Source organism: Manis pentadactyla, chromosome 8 (assembly GCF_030020395.1).
Source record: "Manis pentadactyla isolate mManPen7 chromosome 8, mManPen7.hap1, whole genome shotgun sequence".
Lineage (NCBI taxonomy): Eukaryota > Metazoa > Chordata > Mammalia > Pholidota > Manidae > Manis > Manis pentadactyla.
In genome coordinates this window covers 1828893-1854376 of record NC_080026.1, presented here as the reverse complement: position 1 = coordinate 1854376, position 25484 = coordinate 1828893, and the positions used below count along the sequence as shown (strand labels likewise).

General features: G+C 46.4%; 1 protein-coding gene across 5 annotated transcripts in view; it reads right to left on the bottom strand.

Annotated features, from left to right (window-relative positions):
• The window catches only part of CNTNAP5 (contactin associated protein family member 5), a 628981-nt gene that overhangs the window by 86829 nt on the left and 516668 nt on the right, over window positions 1–25484 (bottom strand). For 4 of the 5 annotated variants that reach the window (XM_036884000.2, XM_036884001.2, XM_036884004.2 and 1 more), the window contains 2 exons: window positions 19436–19654; window positions 6923–7162 (listed from right to left, as the gene is read on the bottom strand). In XM_036884000.2, the coding sequence (XP_036739895.2) occupies window positions 6923–7162; window positions 19436–19654 (459 nt within the window). The remainder of the gene's footprint in view (window positions 1–6922; window positions 7163–19435; window positions 19655–25484) is intronic. The other variant, XM_036884003.2, reaches the window with a different exon arrangement.

Here is a 25484-nt window from a genome sequence, read left to right as displayed (position 1 = left end):
TGCCTCCAGGATAGTATAGAGAATTTTACTACAGCCTTTTACTTTCCAAACTGCAGTCCTAACAGCTCTGTGTTTGCCTGGTGCGTTAGGACTGTGAGTGGTCCCTAAACTCCTGAGCACAGGACCCTTGGGGCCAGCAGCACTTCCCTGTGGTGTTAGGCAAAGGGTGAGGGCTCATGGAAACAGAAGAGAGAGAATCTGTGGAAACATTAGGAAACGTTTTGGTACTCAAGTTTTTAGAGGTCTAGGAATTGATACTGTTTCCAAGAAAAAAAAAAAAAAGCCAAGACTTGGGCAAATCGGCCTTTCTATGGAGAGTAACAATGCCTTTAGGGCAACAACAGATAGGGTTCTGCCGCCCCCGGGAAGACAGGTGGCACCTGCAAGCCGATGCCGTTCGATCTTCAGGAGCATGCGCATCACCCAGCCCACCTGGGTAATGTCCTCACTCCAGCTGTCATCATTTTAATTCCATGCCACTAGACCAGAGGCACTAGTTCGGAAGCCTCACTCGATCTCTCCCTGTCTGTGTGGTCCCAGGCAAGTGACAGGGCCTGTGGGGACCGTTTCCTCATCTGACAGATGGAGAGAAGACACTCGCCTCAGTAGTGCTTCCATGCGGACAGATGAGAAGATGCGCACGCAGCGCTTACGAGGGTTAGTCGCAAGTTTGAAGTCACACACTTTCCAGATTGGAGGAGAATTTGCCCTGAACCCATCCCAATTTTCTTCACAAAATATATCTGTTTAATGACGCACATCTGTCCAAATGCTAAGCTGCTCTCGTTCAATCAAGGCTGCCCCTAAGTTCACCTTCAGCTTTATCGCCGTACAGTGTCAGGGTAGGGGGAGCTGCTTCTGCCAGCAACACGCTGAGGACCTCTGACATCAAGGCCGGGCAGTAATCATGAGGCCGCTCTGCCACAGTCCCTCTTTGTCCCGAATGATACAGGCAATGTTCCTCATTCCCTAGGAAATCCTCTATTGAGTTGGTGGCCCCCAGCACATAACCAGAGGAGGCTTTAGCTCCCTAATTCCATTGCGAATTGGTTCTACTTTTGTGAAAATTCTGTAACAGCCTGCACCAAGGCCAAAACAATTAACGTTGCATATTCATGCATATTGCTCAGCAGTTTGGGAATACCAGCTGCTTTCTACTAACATTTCAGAGAAAGTGTTCTGCATTTATCATTCAGGTTCCAGCATCAGAGCTCCTGATTACAGAGATATGCAGAGACTCCTGACCGACGATTCCCGTTGATCGTCAGTTTGATTCAAGCACTTTCTACATGTGGATTTCCTTGCCGCCTTCTGGTCTGCATTTTGAGCCACACTATCTCCCAGTTAACAGAATAATGGCTTTTATTTGAGGTTGGTGTGTGTTCAAATGTGACTATAGTTCAGAGCATTCTATTATGAATAGCATATTAGATATGGGCATATATATTGTATTTTCTTCTTTATACTTTGGACAGGAAATTAAAATGAAAGGCATATTTAAACTAGAAATGTTCTACAGAATCCCTGTCTTCCCTCCGTCCTTAGTCCCAGTTATAATTATTTTTAATGCTTGGATGTTGTAAATTTTAAGAAGCTCAATTCTGCAAAACACCTGCATTCTTTTATTCTCTCGATTTCTTACATTTCATAATTTAAGAGGTTAAGCTCACTGATCATATTTAAGGTTCCTGACTGATTTTTTTCAGAACATCCAGAACCACTGGGCTAAATGGGAGAAAACCTTAGCATGGAGGTGATCTTGCAGGACCGTGAAGCTACCGCAGGGCTGGGACCAGTACCAGCAGTATCCCCTGAGGGCCTGCCCAGCGGAGGGGCTGGCTGGGTAGTCTGAGGAGACAGGACACACATCAAAAATAATGCTAACAACCCAGTGGAAGAGCCCCGGGGTGTGATGTGTGAGCCACTGGGCAGCCATGTCTCCAGGGGCTCAAGGAGCCAGAACACCCGGCGGAGGGCTTGGCCGGGCCTCCCACCAGCAGGAAGGAGGAGGCGTCGCTAAGAAACACGGTGACACTGCAGGGGTGATGTCTCAGCCTCCAGCCTCCTCGCACGTGCCACTGAGCCACAGGCCATTCCAGGGAAGGCAGAAATGAAGTCGGTCTTGTAGGCAGGAGGACAGGAAGAAGTTATGTCAAATCGTGGGGTGTAGGAGGGACGCAGTAAACAAAGCTGGTCTTAATAACAACAGTAGAATTAGATTTGGAATTAGAGTAAGGGTTTAGGCAGGCCTGGGTGATGAGGACACTGGCTGCCTAGAATCAGACAGGATGTTATTAATTTAGGAAAACATCCATTAAAACTAAATGGAACAATTGGAAATTTGAATGCTGAGTGGACATTTTATAATAGTTTAAGAATTGTTATTAAATTGTTCTTAGAGTGTTATTCCTGTGGTATGTGTTTTTAGTGGCTCTTTATCTTTTACCAATATATATTGAAATATCTATAGGTGAAATGTTGTGATATTTCAAATTTACTTCAAAGTAATAAAGGAGAGGAGAGGGTTACTGTCAGTATAACATGAGTGTCATAAGCTGGTAATTTTTGAAGCAGATAGTAGATCCATGGGGCTTCTGAGGTCCTTCTCTCTCAGAAAATATTAAAGAGTTTTTGACAGGATTTGGCAATTGGCAAAGAGTACTTAAATATACAATATATCTTTTTCACAGGTATTTCATTGCTAAGGAAATAAACAATGCATGTGTCTATGACCACATTACTTGCATGCAATGCAAAATTTGCGCCAATCTAAAATTCCAAAGCAATAATTAGAGCAATCATAACCTTGGCAGACATTCTCCCAAGATCTTTGTGAAGTGCTCACTGGATGCCCACCATAATCCTTTTGTGAAATACTCCTGAATTGTTCAAATTTTATACATGAGAAAATGAAGGGATCATGAGGCTTAGTTACATAATCAGTGTCACACGCTGGAGACTATGGGTGAGCCAGGGTCTGAACTCAGGCCGAGTCCCACCACCCTACCGAGCTTCAGTGTTCTGGTGATAGAATGGGTTAAACAGTAGGCAACTCCACCAGATGGAATATATTGCAATCATTACAACTGGTGAGCTAAATAGGAATGTCTATGCATTGAAATAAAGACAATTCAGGTTATGAGATGTAGCCAACAGAATTACCTCAACTCTACTAAATGGAAAGAAAAGAGGAAGAAGGAAATCAGATTTTCTTTTTAATGCTTGTCATTGAGTAATTGGATTGGGTTTTTACTTTTCTAGACTTCCAGTTGTATTTCCAAATATAATTCCAAATTTATTATCTAACATTTAATTAGAAAGTAATTTAAATGCTAACACCATGACAGTCCTACCCAGATTCTTTGTATAGTGGTGAAGGTGGAGGTGGGCTAAAGACAAACGGTGTCAGGGTAGTGGATGTCCACCTGCACGAGAATGAAGCTGGTCCCCTACCTCACACCGTACACAACAATTACCTCAAAATGGCTTAAAACTAAATGTAAGAGCTAAAACTACAAAACTCTTAGAAGAGAACATTGGCAATAAATATTCATGACCTTTGGCTAGGCAAGGATTTCTTAGACACAACACCAAGAGCAGGACAGAAAGGAATCAATAGGAAATAAGACATCACCAAAAGTGAACACTTTAGTGTTTCAAAAGATACTACAAGAAAGTGAAAAGGACAGAAAATATTTACAAAGCATATACCTAATATGGGAATTATATTCAGAATATGCAAAGAATTCCTACAATGGGACAACAAAAGGAAAAAAAATAACTCAACCAAAAAATGGGCAAATATTGAGATAGTCACTTCACCAAAGAAGGCATATGAACTGCCAACAGGTACATGAGAAGACATGCAAGGCCCTTAGTCGTCAGAGAAGTGGAAGCCCAGAGTGCACACCCACGGGAAGATGGGTCGGGCAGACAGAGAACAAGTGCCGGCGGCCATGTGGTGAAGCTGGAATCCTCCTGCTTTGCTGGCGAGGATGTAAAACAGAGCAGCCACTGGGAAAGCAATTTGCTAGTTTCCTCCAAAAGTAAACACACAGGTACCGCTCGACCCGGCAGTCCCGCTCCCAGGGGTACACCCAGGGGAACAGAAGACACTGGTCCTCACAAAAACACGCACAAGAGTGTTGGCATTATTCATAAAAACCAGAGGATCGATCCCAGTGTCCATCAACAGATGAATGAACAAACAAAATATATTGCATCCACACAATGGAATATTCTTTGGAAATACAAAGGAATAAATTATGAAAAATGCTACCTTGAAAACATTATGCAAAGTGAAAGAAACCAGACACAAAAGACCACATAGTATATGACTTGATGTATATGAAATGTCCTCAGAGGCAAACCCACAGTGAGAGGAGGTAGATCAGTGGTTTCCAGGGACTGGGGGAGAGGGGCGAACGGGGAGTCCCTGTTGATGGGCATGAGATTTCTTCTGGGTATGAGGAAAATATTCTGAAATTAGTGGTGATGGTTGTGCATCTATATTTATATGCTAAAAACCACTGACCTATACATTTTAAAAGGGTGGATTTTATGGTATGTAAATTACATTTCAATAATAAAACAAAGAGGAAACACAGAAAACAACAAAAAATACCTATTTGAATCCTATCACTATATTCCTGTATAGACTTAAATTAGGGTCCTAAGGGGAAAAAGGAACCAGACAGTTGCTGGATGGATCCCCAGGCCTGACATTTACTAGCAAGTCCCTAAGCCTCTGTGAATGTCAGTGTTTTCACATGTTAAATGCAGATATTAATATTTTCCCTACTTCGCTGGGGTTAGGGGTTATTTGATGCAGTCAATAATTACTAGAGAATTTGGTGATCATTATTCCTTTGTACCATAATCAAAAGAATGTGGATCACCTCTCTGGGCCGTGGTTCTGGCCCAGGCACTGGTAACGGGCGTATGTCCCTAATTCCACTCCAGATGTTTCCGGTACCTGCACACCCTCAAGCGCCCGTGCCACAGCAAGTTAACAGGGAAGGCTGCCCCACCAGAGAGCGTGCCTGTCCAGGGCCGGCCTGTGACTAAGGTCTCCCACTGTGCTCCAAAGTATGTTTCCCAGCGGCAGCTGGCATGGCCAGAAGACCTGGTTAACAGGTTCATCTTATAAACTCGATAGCTGCTGAATATAAAGAGAATGGTGTCCTAGGGTTAGGAGGAAGAGGGAGAAGTTTGGAAACTGTGAATCATGAAGCAAGCTGAAAAGGTTAAGCACATATCTGTCTGTGTCACATATAGATCAAAATAAAAAGTGGGGAGAGGGCACAGAGGATACTTCAACACAGCAATCAGAGGACACGGGGGCAGGGACAGAAAATAATTCATAGGGGTTGGTGCAGAGAAAGGAGCCAGTGAAAAATTAGGCTAAACTTACAACAACATGATCTATGAGATGTTTGAATCATGTCCCTGGAGAAATGCAGAGGTCCACTGTTCTTTTTTTGTTTTTGTTTTTGCCAAACAGAAGAGCTGGGTATAGATCCTGCAAAACAATGCTAGCGTCCTTCCTTCAGTGACGGGCCTGGTTGGGTTTATTTCTGCATTTGCCCCTCCTGGGTTGTGGGACCAGACTAAGGGTGGCATTTAATGTTTTCAGGGAAAGTTATTCAGACCTCCCCGTGTGAAAATCAAGTCGTGCTTTGCTGGTCTTAGCTCATTTTAAGAGCCTACTGGGGTGGGGCGACTTTATTTTGAGCTCCTACATGGGGACCAACACACAACTGGCCCTAGAATTTGTGCGGCTTCCTTCCAAGAAGCACAATGCTTCTCCGCAATAAGCAGCAAGTGATTCAGTCTAACTGGGGAGAAGACCAGCATGAATGAACGAAGAGCTTTGATTATGCGCCCTCCAAGGTGAACACTTTTTTTGGGGCTCTTTTTTCCCCAGTGCTTTAAAGTTCCAACAGCAACGTGGACTAAATGAAGCATCTAGGAGAGGTGTTGGGAAATGTGTTTTAGTGGACTGAGAGGAGTTATGTATAACTGCCATCATTGTTTGTATGTAAATGGTGTTCCAAAGTGATGAAAACATTTTGATAGTTTAAATGCTGCTTTTGAAATACCATTTACATTTTTTGGTCAACAAACATTTTTTTTTTTACATCAACAAAGTAAACTTGAAAATTCTGCAAAGATTGATAGTAGACCTTTGCCCTTCTATTTGAGAAACACTAAGTATTTATACTGAATGATGAGATTTTATAGTTTACAGAGTCATCCTGAAATTATCTAGAGAATTCACACCATGACCATCACGCCTGGTCCAAGGAAGATACCCTCAGGGTCAGCTTTGGTCAAGGCAACAAAGTCATACGGTCAGGAGGGGTGTGGAAAGACACTGGGGCAGGAATTTTGGCTCTTTGTTCCATTCCAGCCCCCCATGACCTGAAGTGAATCACTGGGCAGGGCTTTCAAATCTTCCGACCCCACCTGTGTCACCTGCATGACAGATTTTACTAGATGCATGATACGTGTTACTAACTTAACTATATACTCCCTAGCAAAAAGGATTTAAGGTGGCTTACGTGTCTCTAAGGCCCCTCCAGGGCTGTAGTCTTGACTCTGTGATTGCTCTTGTGGACTGAGTCATGGAACTGGAAATAAAAGATCAACCCTCACTTCCTGGCTGACAGAAATGAGTCCACTCTCCCAGTGGGCAGCTGGCTCCTGGCACTAGGATGGCGTCCTGTTACCCTCCATCCACCTCAGAGGCAGTGCCATGCCTGACAACTGTGATGAGTGTCTGTCATCCTGGCAGAGAGCTCTGCCCGTCTCACCCAGGAGACTGAGGGAGGTGATGCATCATGGGACTAAGGGCACAGCCTGACCGTGGCCTGCAGGCACCACACTACAGCACGTGCGGAAACCATAGCGCCTATCGTACCTGTTTTGCAGAAGGGCCCTTCATAGGGTGAGTTGGTGCAATCGCAGAAGTACCCACTGAGCTTCTCCACACACTTGCCCCCGTTGTGGCAGGTGTGGCCGTAACTGCTGCAGTGGCCTGGGCATCCTGGCCGCACGCCGGGTGTGACCTTTGCCCTCTCCTCCAGGTCCAGTTTCTGCCCATTCAAGTGCAGGGAGCGTATGCACCCTAGGAAGCCTTTCTGTCTTGATGATGTTCCCCCTGAAAAATACAAGGAATACACGTCAGGACTCACAGGGTTTGATGCCTTTAGCTCAACGTTGACACTGGTAACAGCTAATTAGTGTTCTGTTGTCATGCTGTATTGAACTTTTCTATTAAAGTTCCCAGTGAGAATTAGGAATTCAGGGGGCCTGGAAAGAGTATGTCTTTCTAGGCTGGAAAACCCCCTCTTCATCCTGCTACTGAAAAAATAATAAAAGACTATATAGTTCATGCAGAATCCTGAACTCTACTTGGTTAAGAATGAAACTTCAGATGGCCATGTCCCTTGCAAATGAGATAAAATATGCTCTTGCACAGTCTGTCACAGACTCTTTGGTAGTGGAACACGCATGCAGATTGTCCCTCATGGCAAAGTCAGAAGCAAGCTATTCGGGGCACCAAGTCAGGAGACTGTGACAAGTTCTGCAAAGCTCATGGAGCGCAAGGCAGTGTGCTGTGCAGAGGGCGGACCTCACGGCCAAAGAGCGGGGAGTCAAGTTCCATGTCACTGGCTGACTAGCCACATCGGCCACCACATCCCCAAGCCTCAGCTACTCGAGATGTAAAATAAGAATGAGTCTGCCTAGTGTGTTTATGCTACAGATTCGGTTAGACCGTGACTACCGTGTATGCTCAACCACCGCTCTACACGCCCCTTCTCCTGAGCCCTCCCAACAGCTGGGACCAGAGGTTGTCAATGTAGCTGTGCAGATGAATTGCTCCAAATGTTTATTTAGAAGGGAAGGTTCTCCTTCTGGAACACAGAATAGGACTGTAACCCAACTTTCTGCCCAGGGCACACCTTGAAGTTTCCAGAGAGATTCACAAAGCCCATAGCAAATTATTCAAGAATAGTGGAGGCTCGAAGCCATAACTGTTAGAAAGCCAGGACCCCACCAGGTTAGCCCTTTGGTAAAATGATGTGTACTGAGAAATGACAGCCAAGAAATTAAGCTGAATCCCATCTGCAGATATTTACTGGGTTCTGGGAGTGCTGAGTGATCCAGAGAAGACAGGTCCAGCCTGCCTTTAAGTTCTATTCCAAACCCAATGGTGTGGGTTCAGGTCCACATTCCTGAAGAACTGAGGGACACACTGTGGTCCTAAAGGCTGCAAAGGGCACCCCTGGAGAGATGTGCTGGAAGATGTCTGGAGCAGGACCCTCTTGTCATTTATCATCGCCTTCCTCAGGCCTTTATTAGCCTCAGCCATTTCTAGCTCATCAGCCTGAAACTTTATTAAATCCTGGTCTAGAAAACTACCAGATAAAAATACAGTCCTAGCAAGGTGGGAACAGATGAGAATTCCGAAGGGTTTATATGAGACCAGGAGTCTCCATGCTAAACAGGAAACTAAGTCTAAGTTAAAGAAATAAATAGGCGACCAAAAGATTTCCGCCATCAGTCAACCTAGCAACGTGGACAAGGAAATAACTGGAAATGGGGATGGTGAGGGCATAGGGTGGATATTAGGGGGTCAGGAGGTGTTCTGTCTGCCCTGAATCATACCAGGTCATTGGACCTGTGCATATATGTATAACAGTTACGGTCTGCACCAAAAAACAGAGAAAGGACATTCCTAAAGAATTAATCGAGTCCCTTATTCTAAAGTAATGCTAAAACACCACTGAATTTTCTGTTCTGATGAGTGATACCCAAGCAGGCCAGGAGGTCAAACCCAAATTATATTATCCTGTCTGTCTCAGTTTTGGTGAGTAAATCTCCTTTTAACCACAAGATAAATCAATTACAAATACAAGCAGATCATAAAGTAAGGTTCATTATTTCTTTTCCAGAGACTGTGTAGAATAAAGAGGGGAGGATTTATGGAGCCAAATGTTTTTTTAAATATTTTTTCCCTTATTTTTCAGTCTTTCAGATTTGAATAGCTCTTCATATATCTTGTTAGTGGCATTTTTCTTCCAGCAGATGTGGAAAATGCAAACTCCACTGCACATTTTCTCACAGGTGACAGTCAACACGTTTAGAAAAGGAGCAGAAGGTGGCTGGGGCGTTTTCTAAGGCAGCGATGTACCCCTTGAGGTCTGAGACATATCAAGTACAGTGAGAATGACCCCAAACTAGGGGATCCTTTCAATCCCAGATGCTGACAAAACACCGTGACACAACGAACTATGAACTAAACTGCACAATGAATTATATTTCAGTTTTCACCAGGCTGTTTTTTATTTGTTACCAAGGAGAAATTAGAGGTCCAGCTCCTTTATCTTTATGGAAAGGCAGCACGTGACTGAGGCTAGAATAATTCTGAAAAGGTGCCCCTGGTGCCCACACTCACGCCCGGTCTCCACTTCCTGACGCTACCTACTACTTGTAGTTGGAGGCATGACTCTGTCGGAAACTTGAATTCTGCGGAGCAGGGCAGCCACGGTCTTCCCTCCCCCTGACTTACAGCCCCTCTCCCCGGCCTGCCCAGCCTGGGCATGTGCTTTCTGGGGTATCTCTGCTTCCTTCCACACCCAGAGGTGAGGTCAAAGTGCAACCCCCTCAGGCCTCCTTGGAGCCCTCAGCAACCCTGTAAACCATCTTCTACCCTGACTTCTCCTCATGCACCACTTTGCAATCAGAAAACCAACTGAATGTGAACATTTGATTCTGTCCTTCCTGTTTAATGTCCTGGAGTGACTAGTCCTTGTCCGGAGCAGTGAGTTCAGCTTTCTCAGCAGAGCTGATGGAGCGTGACAGATCTGGCCTCCTCCCACACTCTCTGCTCTGACCTCAGTGCCCCGGGCACCCTGAACTAATGGCCCCACCAAGCCCCAGATCAGCCTTGGCTTTGGGCTCTTCCTGTGCCCCACTTAGGTGGCGTGCTGTCTCCCCCCAGCCCTCCACTGCTCACGCTGCTGTCCTGCATGGCAGAGCTCAGCCTCAGCTGCAGCAGGGTCAGCTGGGGTGACAGGTGTGCGCCATGCTTGGCCACATCCCCACCAGGACCACTTAACCAGTGGACATGGCCTTCCTGTGACTTTACAACTGCTGCCCTAATAGAATGGCTTTTCTCCTTACTTGTCTGCATCTTGTCCAGAGTTCACCGTAAGGCTGGAAAAGCAACAACAAAAATGTAACATTATTCTTAGAGCAACTGGAAGTCATGTTTTTTGAGGCTCCTACTTAATCTGCAAGCTGCTTGAAAATCAGAACTGTACCTCTAATTCTAAAAAAATATTGGTATGCCGAAACTTGCTAATTCTGCACTGAATACTCAGCGGGAAAGGTGTCGTTCATATTACTCATGCTGCAGAATGAGGAAGCAGCATCAGAAAGATTGCTTCTCCAAGGCTGAGAATCAGACTCAGCGGGGAGTCAGGCCGGGATCTCTTGGCCTTCCAAGCGTGCACACCTTCGGAGCCCTAAAACCCTCAAGCAAACGATCTGGCGACACGGCGCCGTCAGCATGGATGCTCCGCCTCCCTCCTCTGGCCTCAGATGGTTTCTCCCGCCAGGCAACGGGCACGTGTGCGTTTATCCCCTCAGCTCCCCATCACTCTTCCTGACAACTCACACCACTAGTCGGCTCGCCCAGCCAGAAGCAATTCTGCATGAAGCTCTTCCGCTGGCCCTTGGCACCCAGCGTGTTTATGATGATGATGTTTCCTTGGACTGAGTATGAATCAACTCTTAAAATCATCACTATCATCATTCTGCGCCCGTCTCAGGAAACCTCCACGCGTCAGCTTGACACACGCTCATTGCTTCCAGAGAACATCTCAGTTCCTTGGGCCCTTCTTGAGCACAAGTGCAAGAGCCCGTATTTCTCTGCTGTGGGCCTGCCTGCCTTCCTGGCCATGCGCAAGCCAGACTTTTTAGGTGGAGGGCCCTTTCCCTGGAAAACACTGAATGGGCCACCTCGGGCCACTGTTGCACAGAAACGAGCAGTGTGACTTCCTTTCTTCCCTCCCCTCCCCTCTGTCCTCTTCCTTCCCTTCCCTTCTCTCCTTCCTCCCTCCCGTCCTCTTTTTTTCTTTCTTTCTGTTGCTTGCCTATTGCTTCCTCATTTAACAGTCAGTAACTGTTTTCTACATGAACTATTTTGAAGTCTTCAGCCAGCTGAAGTACAGGCATATTTGCCACCTAGATTTCCAATTCTGAAGTGGCAGCAGGCTTGGCATGTATACAAGGGATAAAGACAGACACCCTCACCATCCGTTACCTTCTGTTTTTGCCTGGCCTCTCTGACCGGCAGCCTTTAACCAGAAGGAAATTCTAGTGGAAACTTTGGTTCAAAATGTGATTTCCTTAAGGACAAAGTACGCATCTGATGAGTGTCACCATACAGAGTGATTCTTACTTATGAATCAACAAACACACAATGTCCGACAACACAGATGACACTCATGGGATGTTTAAGAGGCAAAGTGATGACAGCGACAGTCAGTGTGAGCCAGGAGCTTCCTGCGTAGAAGCCACCGTCCATGCACAGTGATTCCCGGGTGCTCCCTCCCGCCGACGGTCACGAGGATGGGATGAAACTGCGTGATGACCAAACAGCCTTAAAGGGCAAAAGACAAACTCCTGTGAAAGAGGAGAGACTGTGGTGCCTGCAAGAGCGATTGGGTGAGAAATACAGCTGAGCCGCAGGTCCTTTCTGGCATCAGGAGAAGACCTGCCACCTTCTGGGCTGGCTGCCTTGCCAGCTCGCTGCCCAGTGGGCAGGGGTGCCAGCGTCTCCTGGGCGCTGGGGTCCTGACAGACACTCTGATTAGTTTTCCTCAGGGTGGCCCTGCTGATCAAAGGTATTGCCCCAGCAGCTAACCCAGAGACTCATTCAAAGAAACAACCAGACAAAAGTAAAAGCCTCTAATTATAAGCTTTAAAGAATTTTCCCTAACAGTCGACATGACCCAGACTGATTTTACAGATGAACGCAGGAGACCCTGAACTGTAAGAAGAGCCTACAATTCACTAAAAGGAAACATCAGTGGCAGGCCAGGGCTGGCCAGGTCTCACAGTCCAGTCTATTAGTGCCCTCATGACGTTGGGATGCATTTATGCCACAGCCACTTGGCAGCTTTTCTTATTCTGAGCTTTCTTCATGCCACTGATGGCTGCAGTGTGACCAGGGACACATAGTCAAATGTGAGAAGCAACTCTAGTCAGAAAAATTACCTACAACTTAGAAACAAAGCAGGAAAATAAAAGGATAATTTTTCCATTAAAGATGAAAATAATTTATAATTCTAAAGATGGCCTGTTGAACAGCAGTTTTATGTTTAACCTGACAACTGAATCCTAACGTTTTCATTGTTGTTAAAGTGCCTCTACATACCTAGTTTTTCAGATGCTCTCTGGACTGGTCATAACATCTTACAGATGCCCTCATTACTGAACGAGTTATATAAAATCTTCAACACATGTTCATTTTCTGTTTGCCTGAGACTCATGATTTCGCCTTTTTGAAGATTATAGTTGAATACAGACTGTCGGTATCAGTTAAAATAGTGTTTCTTATTATTAGAGAAAGTATAAAACTGTGATGGAAACCTCTTGATTCCATATGCACCATTACAGAGACAATGATAACAACAGTAAAAACAGAAGTGTTTAGTCCTTCGTAAACATGAACCGAAGCAGGCCTGACACATTTTCCTCTACATTTTCCTGCTGGGAACGCCAGGTGCCCACAGAGCTTAAAGGGCCTTCAGGACGAAGGGGAAGGAAGGGAGGTGACATTGCAGAAAAGGAAGGAGGTGAAAAATGAGAGCGAGCACACAAGGCACAAAAGCGATGGATCCAGAGGGAACATGAGGTGCAGCGGCTCTGGAGGGGAGGGGAGCTCCCAGGCCGGGGACTCCAGCCCACCGAGGGGCTGTGACAAGGAACGGACGCTCGCGTGCACGGGGTCCTCGGTCCCCGTCCGCACCCCACTCCCGGGGCGGGGCTCCTCCGTGCGCGAGCCGCTTCCTGCCCAGGCCTGCGTGGCGAGCCCTCCCAGGCCTGCACCGGCCTGGCCAGCGGGCAGCGGCCTCCCCCTGAGCCGTCCGGGCCCACGTGCAGTTGCCAGTCCAGCAAAATGGTGCAGGCTGGGCTGTGAGGGGCCCACTCCCGGCCTTAGGGAGACCCTTACCCTAAAGAAGGGGCGTCCTACCCGAGCACAGCCCTTCGGTCAGGAAGGCTGCGAGGCCGTTTGACCGAGGGAGGGCCAGGCGGGGAGGGCACTGGGCGCGCAGGGGGCACCGCGCTGCGGGGACGGGGCGGCCAGCATCCGTGCGCGCCCTGGCGCTGGCGGCCGTGGGGTGCCCTCCCCGGTCTGGGCAAGGCCGTCACTGCCAGGCCACCTCCGCCATCCGCGTAGAGGGAGCCCGCCGTCCTGAGCCGGGGCCGGGGGCTGAGTGGGGCGGGTGCTGAGTCCGCAGGGGCAGCTCGTTAGCAGGCCCGGGGTGCCGTGTGCCACCCGGAACTGTGGTGGGGGAACCTCTGCCTCTGGGCTGCGGCTGCGGCACCTCCCGCATCCGACGCGCCGCCGTGGGGGCCGCTCCTCTGACTTGTGCAAAGGGACAGCGTCCAGGGTGGGGCGGGATGCCTCCCCCGAGAGCTATTGCAGCAGGTGACTGTGTTTGTGAATGTCAAATATCACAGATTTCTAGGGGAGGGAGTGCTTCGTTACCCCACCAAGCTAGAAACACAATTTCCCATTTGAAAGGGCCTTTTGCTTGCAACTCCGCTCTAATGACCCCTCATAGGAAATTCCAGCTGGGAGGAGAAACGTCCTTGGCCACAGTCAACTTTCAGCTGATTTGGGAGGCGCTGAGTATGAAGCCCAAGGGCAGATGGAAAATCTGAGGCCCAGAAAAGGTAATGGACATGACTTGGACTATGAATTATCTGGTAAGGGAAGGGCCAGTGCTTGGAGCTCTGCATCTGATCACTTTCATTAACTGACTGGACATTTATTGAACACTAAATACACCAGAGAACCTACAACGGGAGGCTGTGTGTGCCCACTAGGAAACCAGTGGAGGGCCAAGAGGCATGATCAGGGGGTCACCATCCAGCACGATGGGTCTCCTCTCAAGGGCGGAGGGCTGGGCTGGGGAACAACACCCCTGCGGAAACACAGCTCATCTGAACGAGCAAAAGGCTGTATCCTCAAGGAACATGGTCTGCCAGTCTGGGGCTCCCATCCCAGTCAGTGGGGGAGGACCCCCGGAAGGGGCTGAGCCGAGCAGGGCAGACCCAACCCCAAGGAACCTACTGACTTTACAGAGGGTCCTGGAGGACAAGGTGGGAGAAGAGGAGGCATTCTTCTATGGCCTTTCCTCAGGAAGGAGGAAGAAGAAATTTCATTTAAGAAAGTTACTTTGATTTAAAAAAATGTGTGTGTGTGTGTGTGTGTGCACGTGTGTATGTTGTAAAACAACCCACCTGATTTGGCCTCAGGTTGTGTTCCCCAGAAAGCAGGCTATGGGATGGAGTTCAAGGGCAGGAGGTTTGGAGGGGAGCCTTGGGAATGCGCCCTGAGCTTGGAGGGGGGAAGAGGGCGAGAGAGGAGGGTGAGCTGGGCACAGGCTAGACCACAGCTGCGCAGCCCATGGGAGCTTGGGAGCCAGGACCACTACCTGAGCTGGGCCCAAATGCCGGCCCGCATGCCCTGGGGTCTGCTGGCACTGCATGCGACCCTGGGGAGGGTCTGGCTGTGAGGCTCTGCTCCATCCAGGGGGGCAGAGAGCCTCCCACAGACTCCCAGCAGCAGGGTGACAAGTCTGTCTGGAGAGGGACCCCGGGCAGCAATCCCACCGCCTGTCACAGGTTCCCAAGCCTCCATACACCAAGGCAGCCCCTGACCCTTCAGCCTGAGATGTGGACCAAGAAGCAGGGAGCTGAATTAACGTAGCGCTTCTCTCCTCTTCTACGACCCACCTTCCCTCCCCAAGAGGCTCTGCAGCCAAATCCCTGTCCCCTGGATCAGAGGAACGTGGTGACAAAACGAGAGCAGAGTGCCAATCTGCCAGTCACGCTTGGCCGAGAATTTTCATCATATGCCTTCTCCCCCGTCCCTCTGCTCAAGAGCTTTCTCAGCTCCTCCCTGAATCCCCCTGGTGGCTCTGTCCTGAACCCCTGGGGAAATGGAGGCAGGTGCGGCGGGCTTCAGGTAAGCTCCCGGCATCGCCCTGCCCCTTGGGTGCTCTGCTTTCCAGCCTGGAGTTGATCCCACTTGTCCTGGCCACATGGGCGCAAGGGCCTCTTGCCCTTGGAAAAGGTGCAACTTCCCACTCCTCAGACTGGGTCCTTGAGCACCCACAGAGCGCTGTTTTATTGTCCAAAAAGATCTGGCTTGAATTTCTTTTTATAATTGTCACTCCAGCTATACATAAATAGTTCTGTTCTAATTTTCTATTTCTTTCCTGAGTTATAAATTCGGGTGACTGGCCAGAGGAGCTGGAATGGCTGCCTCTGATGCTGAGGATCTGCGTGGTCCATGTCCCTGCGATGCAGGAAAATTCAGTGCCATATGGCATCTTCCTTTAAAAAAAGACAGTATGATTCATGGTAGGTTTTGCCAAGGCAAGCAATAAATAAATAAATAACAACAAGAAAACTGCATTTTCCTTCAGTTGCTCATTATCAATCCCATGTGGACTGGGAATATGGTGCACTGAGCTTCAGCTAAAACAGAAGAGGTAGCCGATAAAGACTTCAAAAGAAAGTTTCTGGAATATTATGAGGCAGAAAACACTAAATGGACTGTTGAGATTGGGTAAATATATTCAATTCTCAACCTGCTCAAGAAGAGATACCATTTTGCAAAAGGGATGATTTAATCATTTACTTCTCTCAAAATCAAACAGAACTAATGTTCTTTCAAAACACTTCTAATCTGTAGCAATCGGATTTTGTGGAGCATTGGTGCTGTGGAAGAACAATCCATGAGGAACCAGGTGGCCTGCACTGTTTTCTTCATTGCAGAGCAGCTATTGAGTGACTACCGGGTGCTCCTCTGGGTACTTGGTATGAGGCACAAATCAAAGCCCCATGGAACTTGCCTTCTAGCATTGAGAGGTCTCTCCCCAATTTCTCAAACTAATCAGGGCAATTAGTCTTATTTAACCATTATGGGACTTCAGAAATCAAGACAAAAGAAGAGAAAAAGAAGTACAGTAACACAAAAATGAGACTCACGGTCCCACCTCTTTGCAAAATGTGCCCTCTGTAATTGTAGCACATTTGTAAAGATGTGATGTCAGATCTGGGGAGAATGAGACATTTTCCTTGCTGTTACATTCACATGGGCATGTAGATAAGGGTGATTGTCATTCCTAATATACACCTGGAGATAGGAGATCCTTAAGTCATGCACGATCAGTTACTACTCTTCATTTTTACTCTGCAGATAAAGACCATGAGGTCACTTAGGTTAGCAGTTTTCCTAGCAAGGTCCCATGGCTTCTTGGCAGTTAACCTGGTCACACACACCCAGGTCCCTTCATTTCACTTCTGGCAATGGGTGCTGGTTCTTGGATTTCTCTTGCTCATTCTCCTATGGACTGGCACATTCGTAGCAAACAGCAAAGTGCTGGGGCCAAACCAAGCATTTCAGAGAGGAGACAACGTGAAGCTTGCAGCATGCATTTCGGAAGCTCTGTGTTACAAAGTTTTTCCTACTCTGTTAAGGAAAAGTGGCCAGTGAGATGGACGGCTGCACATGTCCCTTACCCGCCTGGGGATGGAGGCCTGAAGGTGCAGGAGTGATTCTGGGAATCCAACATGCACTGACTCATGTATAAACACTTCAACTTGTCACATCCCAGTGACAGGGGCAGTGCTGAGAGGCACATTCTCTCCTATAAAATCCCACTCATTCCTGACACCCAGGAAGCACTCAAGGGCCCAGAAGCCAGGCCAGTGATCACAAGGCTGAGTGACACTGCTTTGATTGACAGATCTTTCAGTGGCTAAAGGTGTCCAGATGGACATATGCAAATTAATATGTAACAGCTGCCACATTCAGTCTATCCCAGGAAAGAAGTCCATACCAATGATATCTTTTCCTGACCACCAAATATAAATACCCGGTGTCTCTACATTTCTGAATGACAGGGAATGTAAATTTTCACTTTAGCTGCTATAGCCAAATAGAGTTTCTTGAGTTTTTTTTTTTGTGTGTGTGTGTTTTGTTTTTTATTTGGGGGAGAGGGCATTAGATTATGCAAAGTGAAAATATTGGGAGTTCAGCTTTTTGGCTGCGTGACATTTCTAAATGGGCATATCTTTGAACACTGAACAACAAAATTTAAACCAACAGGCAAAAATTACCTGCAATAGCAATTTTTTTTCTTCTTCACATACATAAATACAAAGTCAATCAAGCGAGTAACAGCTGAGATGGAACCTACGGCGGGAGCTACAGGAGAAGCTGGTGTTCTTGCCACAGCCAACCCTGGCTGCAGCCCCTGGGGCCCCCCCAGGCCCCCTGACGCGCTCTCACGGCCCGCTGCATTTGTGATCAGTGTTCCGAAATGTCTGGATATGGAAACCTGCCCTGAAATACAGCTCTCTTTTCCCTCTTGACTTGTACAGAGTTCACCACATATTCAGCCTATATGATAACTTCATAGCTACATGAAATTTGCATGAAAGGATAAAAATTATTCCATTTTTATACATACCTTTCAGCTAGAAAGATTCATAAATGCTGCCTGAAGATAAACTTTGGCATGATTATGATTTATGAAAATTGCAAACTACTTGAATTGATTCCATCAAAAAAGACATTAAATCTTGATGATGTTTAAATAGAATTAAAACGGCAATATAAATTTAAAAAAATATTTTAAGAGTAAATCATGTCACTTGTGTAAGTTGTTAATTAAGTAAATGCCTTGTAATCATAAAAATGCTTTTGATCATTTATATCTTAGCTTCTGCTAGATATGTAGAAGAACAGATAAAGACAGAAATATGATTTCTGTTGAAAAGAGAGAATATGACATATTCTGTGACTTCTTTCCTTTAGTTGGCATGGTTCCAGGGGGTACTTTTCTGAGTCAGAAGTTGCACAAACCCAAATTTAAAGGACACAAGTAGGAAGCAGCCACTGACTGCTGATGGCACGTCACTAATCCAGTAAAGCTATGGAGTGTGAGTGTTGTGAAAATAAATAAGGAAAGGAAATTAAATCTGGGTCAACTGGCAAATTTTGGAACTTATTTTATCACTGTTCAAGCATCAGAACTTCAAGTTCTAATAAGAGCCTCTTGGCTCTGATATTACAACAGTCCTAATATTCACAGATCTGTTTTGTACTTCAACTCTTTTCAAGCCCTGCCCAGCTTACTTTAAAAAAAACCTTTCTGAATTATGGCTATGAGGCTGACCTTTCTCACCTGGACTAATGTGGCTAAATTCTCTCTTTCCCTCTCTGTTTGTCTGTCTCATGCACAGACATACACATGGACACACACACACTCACAAAACTGTGAGTTCTTTGAAAAGTAGTGTCACTGCACAATTCATCTTTCAATGTCCCCTGTCCAACAAGGGGCCCATCCTGTGTTCAGGTGCTCAGTGACAAGAGGTGGAATGGATGAATGAATGAATGAATGAATGAACCGACAAATGGCTCAGTGGTGATGGCTGAGCCGTCCCAGGCCCACTACCAACAGCGGCAGCCACTTCTGATAAACCGCTCGTCTACAGCCTGGTTCTGAGTCTCACGGAGGAAAAGAGCAGGGGAGTGCTGTCTGCTCAGGGACCTGGGCTGCTTTCGGTGCAGCGCAGGCACCACCTACGTGATGATTTCAGGGAGTATCACAGAGGCCCCTTGTTTAAGAAGTAATAGGCCGTTTCCCCACCATTTTCCTTACGGCTGAAATGCCTTTGACCTGCTATATTTCATTCCATTGTTAGCAGTGATTATCAGGGGCAGGGGTCAGGAGGGTGGCCCAGTGACTTAGAGCTGATACCTGCTAAGGTATAAATAGCTGATGTACCCATTTTCTAAGAGTAGATTTTGATTTATAAGAATGACAAATAATAGGGGTCTCTGGACATCTAAAGTTAATATGTACAAGGAAAAAAGATACAGGAAGGGTCTGAGACCACCTCAGAATTTGCTAAAGAGTGGCTTATAATCTTGTATTGTTATTGCTAATGAATTCAGAAAGAAATTATAAACTTAAATTTATAATCATAAATGCTTTATGACACATTTGAATCATTTCCCAGACCTAAAATAGAACCAATTTTCTTTGAGCCTGGCCCCCCAGTGGTCTCGGGGTTTTTAGCACAAAGGATGCCTTCAGACGTCCCCTACCTACAAACAACTGGCTGTTCAGCTGCAACTGGAAATGGCCTTCATCTGAAGTCTCCCTGGAGACCCTCGGGAGGCTGTCCACCTGCAGTGAGGTCTCCTTGAGGTTCCTCTCGGCCCGGACGTAGTGCCACTGGTTGTCATTCAGAAGAGCAGGAGACTGGGCTACGAGCTCTACGGGGCCAGTCCCCACATCGATGGCAAACATGATCTCAGAAGGAGCTGAAACCAGGAAGGGAGATGGTAGAGATGAAGGCGTTGTCAGTGCATTTAGGGCACAAGCGAGTCCTGACGACGGGTGCGCACCACTGTGATTCAGCCACTGTGCTCAGAGGCCTGCGGCTGAAATCGCCATCAGTAGTAAGAACTCCCAAATGCCAAGCCCCAAGCTCTTTCCTTGGCCCAGCTGGTACCATTTTGAATACAGGAAATAGGATGGGAACCAGGGTCACTGATGACCATCTGGTCAACATGCATCGGGCCAAGGTTCTGGGTTTTGGGGTTTATTCTAGCTTCAAATGTGCCCTCCTCGATGTACGTAGATACTGGGTTAGCTGGGCAGCTCACCTCCTGCGGGGAGAAGACTCATGCTGTGCAAGCCCAGTGTTCTCTTCTGTGATGTTCCACTAACACATGTGACACAGCCTTCATGCTGCTCCAGTGACCTTGGTATTCTATTTTACTTAAGGAGACGCAGAAGGTTGAAGTGCTTTGTGAGGAGATGTAAGCACAAGGGCAGTGCCTGGGCCTCACACAGGCCCCATCCCACCCTGATGCTGGGCTACTGCTACGAGTCTTTCTGCTGTTAAAAGATCTGCATATCCTACAACCCAGGGTCAGCCAGTCAGGGGCAAGGATACCTATGGTGGAGATGATGGTGGTAGTGGGGATAATGGTGGTGGTGGTGGTGATGGTGAAGGTGGTGGTGGTGTAGGTGGTATTGTTGAAGGTCGTGGTGGTGTTGAAATGAAGGTGGTTATGAAGGTGGTGGTGGTGGTGAAGATGGTGGTGGTGGTGATGGTAGTGGTGAAGGTGGTGGTGGTGAAGACGCTGGTGGCGTAGGTGGTAGTGAAGGTGGTGGTGGTGATGATGGTGGTGAAGGTGGGGGTGGTGAAGGTGGTGTTGGTGAAGATGGTGGTGGTGAAGGTGGTGGTGGTGATAGTGGTGTTGATGGTGAAGGTTTTGGTGAAGGTGGTGGTGATGATAGTGGTGGTGGTGTAGGTGATGTTGAATGTGGTGGTGGTGAAGGTGGTGTTGGTGAAGATGGTGGTGAAGGTGGTGGTGGTGAAGGTGATGTTGGTGAAGGTGGTGGTGGTGAAGGTGGTGGTGGTGAGGGTGGTGGTGGTGATAGTGGTGTTGATGGTGAAGGTGGTGGTGGTGGTGGTGATGTGGCCATTAAGACCGAGACACGTGGCAGCACGTAGGTACTGTGAACTCTGCCGATCACTGTACTGAGCACTGACATGGATTCTCTCATTTTACTCTTCAGAATGATCCTGGGAGAAAGGCCTCATGTTTATTCTCATTTTGTGAGTGAGAAAACGAAAATTGAGAGATGTATCCACAATTCGCTCGTGTTCCACATAGTAAGTAGAATACAACTTGAAAAGTAGAATTTTTCACCATTTTCCTCTATTTAGTATATCTTCCTGTATTTACCATTATTAGCTAAGAGTCTTCCAAACCTGAAGGATGTAAGAGGTGAACTTGAAACTGGGTCTGAGGAGATGGCAGCCCCCTTTCAGGACGTGGACCTCCGCACGCTGGGCCGTCCCCTCCCTCTCAGCTCTTGCGGCGGCCCCGCCCCTTGGCCCCCAGTCAGGATGCATCTCCCTGACAAAGTTGTCACCTGCCAGGTCTGAATTATCAGTGACACCAGAGGCCAAACATCACCCTGGACATCCCCTCCCAACTCAGCCTAAATAAACCCTAACACAAAGCCATCCTCAGTATAAGGAGGCCCTCAGATGTTCAGATGTGAAATTTTAAGTAACTGAGAGCTTGAATTGTCTTACATTCCAGCAAACATGAGGCCTGACACACAGGAGAGACGATCAGGCAGAGGCCCTAAATAAAAATGGGGTGTGAAAACACAGACTCTGGGGTCACCATGACCTAAGGCAAGTTTTCTATCTTGCCACCGCTCAGTTTTCTCATTTGTGAAATGGAAATAAAACAGTGCCTATCTGTCAGGTTGTTTATGAATTAATCCTGAGGAAGTTCTTGGAACTGTGCCTGGTGCACAGGATGTTCTCAACGAGTGGCAGTGGGTGTTACTGTCGCCGTGGTGGCACAGTTCACCAGCCCAGGTACACTGGCCTTGGCTCATAAACCCACTCACTAAAGGAAACAGAATACAAAGAATGAATTGAGCTCAGCAATTAAAAGATTACATAAGAGTGAGGTTGGCTCTTTGAGCCACTTCCTGTTTCTTATCCAGGTCACTGATGCCATGTTGCAGCCCTGCACATCTTGAGATCAAATAAACACTTTCGTGAGGATGACTGGAACCTAAATTTACTTCTCTCTGTTGAACACAGGCAAAGGTCAGTGAGAAATGGAGGGGAGGGAAGCTAAAGGTTTTGCCAAAAGCCTCTCTGCAAGGCTGGTCTTGTAGATGTCACGTTCTCTGCAGACAGCACGTCTTTGCGGAGGGCTTTCTGCCCCACTGTGCCCACGGCCCCCTGCCACCCCCACCTCCACGCTAGGTCTCCTGTCTGTGCTCATCTCTGCTCAAACATTACCCCCCTGTTGCACAATGATCTGTTTATGGTCTGTCTGCCCAGCTAGTCTGTAAACTCTAGAGGACACCTCACCTACTGGGCACCCAGAACCAGCACCAGGCCTCGTACACAGGAAGCACTCATCATATCAAAGGTTCATTCATTGAAATGTTACACTGCACATACTAAATGCAATTTTGCAATTTTATTTAGAATTATTTTTAGTTTTATACCAAGATACAGGTTCCTTGGAAAATATTTTAAAATTATTACTATTTAACTTTATTCAAGTCACTATTAAAGACCTACTTTGCTCAACCCATTCTTCCTAAGACTGGGGAGAATTAGTGAGATGCAAAGATAAACTAATGTTTATTGAGTGCTTGAAACAAGCTAGCACTCTGCTAGGAATGTTTCACGATTCAAGTCACTTAAGTCTACTACAATCTTCTGAGACAGGTGCTATTTCACAGAGGAAGTGAGTCACAGACAGCTGCTAAGTTGCTCCAGCCCAGGTGCTGTGTCTCTGGAGCTCACCATTTATCCACTTTTTTTATGACAGAACTTTCATCCCCAAAATGTATGCAACCTCTCTGGGCAGTAAAACCTAGGATATATAATTTCAGGAGATTAGAAACAACTGACTGAAAAAAAATGTTAAGTAAATGGATACTATGTCCAGCTTGACTAGTGACTTTGTGGGTGGGACAAATATAAGCTAGCTCCCATTTGCTAGCGGGATGGACGCAACCCAAGGGCCCTGGGTGGGGAAGCTGAACTCTGTGCTGTGGCAGAATCAGCTCTTTTGTAAATCTACCCTCTGGCCTTTCCTTCCCCCAACTGTCTGGAAAATATCTTCTCTCACTCTTTACTCCTTCAGGACTCAAGACACAGCTGAGGGCACCTTAGCCTTTCAGTGGGCTTTTGACGAGCCAGGCCCTGTGACAGGCACCGAGAATGCAGAGATGGAGGAGAAAATGGGCTCATGGTGCACTTTTGAGAAGACTGACAAAGAAGGGGTGTGTTAGGTAGAGGAAATTGCCATGACCACAGCATAGCATCTTCCACATATTTCTGGGAGCTGTGAAGGAGCCTTCTAAGGACAGGCTCCAAATAATGTTCTTCCTTCCTTGAAATTTGACTCCATCTCTATGTCCCTAACTCCTACCTACCTGATATCCGGCATGTGAAACATCTCAGAAACCACTTATGGAATAAGACAGTTGCAAGGCCTTAGTGCAGTCACTTAACCCCTCTGACTTCCCAGTATTTGTCAGTCAAATGAGAAGTAAGAACTAAGTGAAATATCATTAAGCGTTTTGGATACATGGACTCTTCAAGGGTCTGATGGCGGCTGTGGTTCCCATCTCCAGATGAAAAGCAGACATACTTCTGCTTAAAAATCTCAAGGACTTCCTGAATGTTCTATACCTTGAAACATGGAGGGAAATAATTCTATTTTAAGTTCTAACTTTCTTGGTTCTTAAGGTAGTTTTGCAAAGCAGGTGGGGGTTACTCTAAGGAACAGAGAGGCAGTTCGAGTTCTGCATCCTCAGTTTTACTAGCTGTGTGACTCTGGGTGTATTGCTTTCCCTCCCTGGGCTCATGCTGTCATTTGCATATTGGACTATGAGTTGACAATGAAAACCAGAGTATAACACCTTGATGATTGTAGATAGGATTGTTTGAAAATGAAATGAAATTATGAATGTAAAGCATTTAGTACAGTGTCTACTCAGAGTAAACACTCAATAATTTAGTATAAATGTTATTATTAGTATTATGTCTACTATTCTATGAGGATCTGAGGATTATACTGCATGTTAACATCACATTTGGTAATATTCTTGATATGATTACCACTGAAAATGAGAACTCTGTTCTCAATCTCTATGTCATATACCTTCCTTATACATATATATATATGGCTAGCAGAATATGCTACCCCAATATACGTCACTTTAGCATAAGGATAATTTTGCCTGAAGGCAATTGAGAAGATGCAGAGACAAGGAAAGCCCCCTGCCCTCCCCTCCGCTCCCCTTATTTGTCTAACAGCAGGACATACACTTCCAGAGACATCCCTCTCCTGCTGTCTGTGAAGAAGGCAGAAGTTAATCACCTGGAGACAGCTCGACCGTGTCGGCCTGGAAATGGCACGGAGGAATCTACATATGGAATCTTGGTAACTAGCTTTTATCTCTGATATTGGAAACCCAAACTGCTTTCCTTTTTCCTATTACTTCTCCATAAATGTATTATTCTTTGTTGAAGATGCTATCTAAGCTGGAGTTCTACACCATCTCTTCGAGTTACTCACTTTCATCTGTGTATCTCCCATGTATACACGAGTTCTATGTGTTAATAAACTTGTTTCTTTTATTCTTGTTAATCTGCATTTTATTACAGTATCTCAGCCAAGAATTTGGATGGAAGATTATTTTCCCCTCCTACAGGCTCTAAGGAAAGCTGCCCCTCTCCCTCACCAGGTGTAAGCGTGGACCCTAGCAGAGAAAAACTGTAATCTTTACTTTCATGGCCAGAGGCATTGGTCTATTGCTGGGACAGCTGCCAAAGAGCTGATTTTTTTTTCACCAGCCGAAACACAGCTGTTTTGAGGGAGAGCTAGTGTTAGACCGAAGTAGATATTCAGGAGTCAGAGCAAGGAGAAAAATTAATTAGAAACATTAAACTGCTGAATCCAACCAGAAATGAAGTGTTGCACCAATTTTGTATTTAGTCACATGCCATAGAATGAGTGAATTCCCATCCTTCAGTCTATCAATCCGAAAGTTTTCTTTTAATTGCAGCCAAATACATCTGACTGTCCATTCTGCATAAATAAGCACTGAAGGGATGAAGAATTTGCTAACAATTAGAATTAGAGGGACAGAAATTTGAATCCACAGTGGGTTGTAAGTAATAGGCTCTTTCCAAGGCCATCCTGACTCTCAACAGCCATTTCCTTCTGTCCCCTGTCATCCACTCCTAAATATCTACTTCTATGTCACAGCCATTGTGAAATAATTGTCAAAATGACTATTTTATTTCTCAGTATCGTTTGAAACACATCTGCTATGACTTGAGGACATAGTGAAACATCTTGCTTTTCATAGAATGTGGGCTCATCTCAAGGCTAGAAAATTGAAATGTCTTAGTTGGAAATGACCCAGAAGAAACTAGTTTGAAAATTTTGTGAAAATTCCTTTTCCCTGTCCAACAATTTGGATATATCAATTTTGGAAGATTCTGCTCAGAGAGTTATAGAGGAACACTTCTTGGGGATGGGAGTAAAATCTAGCCTGACCTACATCTGTTTAAAGGCTATT